General features: G+C 62.4%; 1 protein-coding gene across 1 annotated transcript in view; it reads right to left on the bottom strand.

The window, feature by feature from the left end:
- Positions 1-3,242, bottom strand: part of SKIV2L (Ski2 like RNA helicase) — an 18,444-nt gene that overhangs the window by 12,414 nt on the left and 2,788 nt on the right. The window contains 6 exon segments of the mRNA XM_025192865.1: positions 440-585; positions 1,054-1,188; positions 1,822-2,012; positions 2,878-2,931; positions 3,024-3,098; positions 3,187-3,238. Coding sequence (XP_025048650.1) covers positions 440-585; positions 1,054-1,188; positions 1,822-2,012; positions 2,878-2,931; positions 3,024-3,098; positions 3,187-3,238 — 653 coding nt within the window.

Here is a 3,242-nt window from a genome sequence, read left to right on the forward strand (position 1 = left end):
GTGCTGGCCAAGGGAGTGAGCCAGTGGGGTATGGTGGGGGATGGGACTTAGCACAGGGGGGCAGGGCTTGCTGAGTCGTGCGTTTCTGGACAGATTCATACTCGAAGGGGGAGGGACTTGGCCCAAAGAACAGGTCTCACCAAATAACTGTCACCCTAGACCAGAGTGACATCATACTGTGCCCAGGAGGGGCGGGGCTTGGTCCAGGGATGGGTGGGGCTTACCAAAACATACAACCCTCGGCCAGGGTGATATCATACTCAAGCGGGCAGCAGGCGGGGTGGGGGCTCTCCCCCATTCCTGAGCCAGGATGACATCATGCTAGGCCAGGGGGTGGGACTCAGTTGAGGGGCTGGGACTTGGCTCAGAAGTAGGCGGGCCATAACAGGTCATGTGGTACTGAGCCAGGGCAGGGCTTGTCCCAGGGGGCGGGGCTCACCGTGTCATGTGGCGCTGGGCCAAGGCAATGGCATACTCAGCCACCACAGTCTTGCCGGCCGAGGTGTGGGCGGCGACGAAGACGGAGTGGTGCTGCTCCAGGTGCAGGATGGCCTGCTTTTGGAAGGCATCCGGCTCGAACGCCCACTGCACCGCGCAGGACAGGGGAAACCAAGTCACAGCGGGGCTGAGGAGGCACTCTGCCACCCCCGAAGCCCTATCTGCCATGGGGGTGGGGCTGGCGTGTGAGCTGGACAGACAGCCCCACCCACAGCACAGCACCCCCCCAGTGTCCCCCTAGGGAACCCACTGCTCCCCTGCTGTCATGCCCCACACCCCAACCCCAATGGGGAAGTAACTCAGGTGTCCAAGCTCCCAGCCCCACCTTCCTCCAACAGCCTGAGCTGGAAAAGAACCCAAGTATCCAGGATCTCCTCCCCTTCCCCAAAGCTGGAGAACCCAGGTATCTGGGCTCCCAGCCCCCCTTGCTGTGAACCCCCAAACCCCTCATCCCCTCCCAGAGTGTCCCACAGCCAGAAAGAACCCAGGCCCCCAGCAGCCCCCCAAGCTGGGGAGAGCCCAAATGTTGGGGGTGGGGGGGTGTACGGACAGTACCCGGAAGGCAGGGTCAGGGACACGCTTGTAGAAGTCATCCACGGGCGCAGAGACATCCACGGCCACGGCCCACTGTTGCTCCCGAGGGGGCTGCGCAGGGGCTGGGGGGGCAGTGCTGGACTTCGGGGTCACCTCCTGTGGGGGGAGGGGGGTCAGGGCCTGGGGGAGACCCCCCAGTTCCCCCTTGACCCCTTCAACCCCCAGTGACCTCCCACTGCCCCCTGAACCCTCACCTGGACCTTCCCCCCGCCACCCCACTTGCTTCCCCAGCATCCCACAAGCCTCCTCTGGGTTCCCCCCCTCCGGCCACCCTACCAAGCATCCCAGAATCCTCTCGGCCCCTCCTGAACCCCCAGCATCCCACAATGCTCCTCTTTGTTCCTCCCCCACCCACACCCCATAATTATTTGCTCCTCTAGCATCCCACAGTCTTCCTCTGAGGTCCCTCAGCATCCCACAATCCTCCCGTGTCCCCCCAAACGTCCACAGTCCTCCTGTGGTCCCCTGGCTCCCCCAGTAACCCAGTCTTTCTTAAGTCTTCTAACTCTCCCAGCATCCCACAATCTTCCTCTGTGCACGGTCCCCCCCAGCATTCCCACTCAGTGTCGGGGAAGTGGAAGTTGGTGGAGCTGCCCCTCCCACCATCCCACATTTATCTGCTCCCCCAGTATCCCACAATCCTCCTCCAAGATTCCCTGGCTCCCCCAGCCCCCTTAAATCCCATCTCTCCAGCTCCTCCCACACCTTGATCCCCGCTGCCCCCCTCACCTTCATCACCAGCTCCTCCAGGCTGTCAGTGCGGGCTAGGCGAGGGCTGGGGGTGGGGCTGGGAGCATCCTTGGCCCCCTTGGGCTGCTCCTCCGCCCCCCCAGCCTCATCACCCAAGCCCCCCAGGTCCCAGGTGTCCAGTGCCTCCAGGAGGCCAGGCAGGGCCAGCAGCCCCGGGGCAGAGCCGGCAGCTGGGGGGAGAGCAGGTGAGGTGGGCACAGGGAAGACCTACAGACAGCCCTAGAGAGGAAGCAGCCTGGGCACAAGAGATTGTGGGATGCTGGGAGGCCTGCAGAGGAGCATTGTGCAATACTAGATGAACTGGGGGACCTCAGAGGAGGATTATGGGATGCTGGGGGAGCCAGAAGGGGCCCAGAGGATTCTGGGATGCTTGGGGAGGCTGGGAGGGGCACAGAGAAGGACTGTGGTAGCTAGGGGAACAAGTGAGGGGCAGGGGGGGGGCAGAGGATTGTGCAAAACGGGAGTGCAGGGGGGAACTCAGAGAAAAAATGGTAGGACACTGGGGTGCAAGGCAGACAGGAGGATTCTGGGTGCAGGATGGAAATTCAGGGAACCCAGAGAAGGATGGTGGGACACTGGGGAAGCTCCAGAAGAGATGTGTGGGATGCTAGTGGGGCTGGAGAGTCTTAGAGGATTCTGGCATGCTGGAGGAGGGGTCAGAGGAGGATTCTGGGATACTGGGGGAATGGGAGGCTCCTAGAGATAGCTTGTGGGATGCTGGTGGGACCGGGGAGCCCAGAAAAGGATTGTGGGATGCTGGGAACTAGGAGGACCCAAAGGAAATTAGTGGGATACTAAAGGAGGGAGGCAGAGGATTGTGGGATGCTGGGGGATCCAGAGGAGGTCTGTCCTACTCAGCCCCACTCAGATCCCTCCCAAAATACCACCCCTACTCCCAACCCTCATGCTCCCCTCTCAACCCCTCTTTATACCCCCAGGTCTTTCCCAGAAGTGTCAGACCCCCGTAGAGGGGCTCATACACCTCCCAGAGCCCCCTAGAAATACCACAGCCCCCCACACCCCCAGAACCCTCACCTGTGGGCTGGAAGTCCACACCGCGCTGCCAGCCTGGGGGCACCGTCAGCAGGTCTATGGGGGAGGGGGCGGGGGGAGGGAATAGGAGTTAGCTGAGGTCACAGCCAGCCTGGGGGGCTGGGGCGGGGGCCCAGATGGTTCCATACCACGCTCAAAGTCCACATCTTCCTCCTGGTCCCCTCGGGCACTGATCTGGTCCAGGCCAGGCTCATCCAATCCACCTGTGGGTTGCGGGGGGCAGGGGACTTAGTAGTGGGGTGGGGGTAGATGAGGGGGAAGGGACAAGTGTGTCTGTGTGGGGGTACGTAACTGGCCAGAAGGGGAAGTTGGTGGAGCTGCCCCGGAGAGCCTCGGCTGCGGGACCA

The sequence above is a fragment of the Alligator sinensis genome, unplaced genomic scaffold (genome assembly GCF_000455745.1).
Source record: "Alligator sinensis unplaced genomic scaffold, ASM45574v1 scaffold184_1, whole genome shotgun sequence".
Classification (NCBI taxonomy): domain Eukaryota; kingdom Metazoa; phylum Chordata; order Crocodylia; family Alligatoridae; genus Alligator; species Alligator sinensis.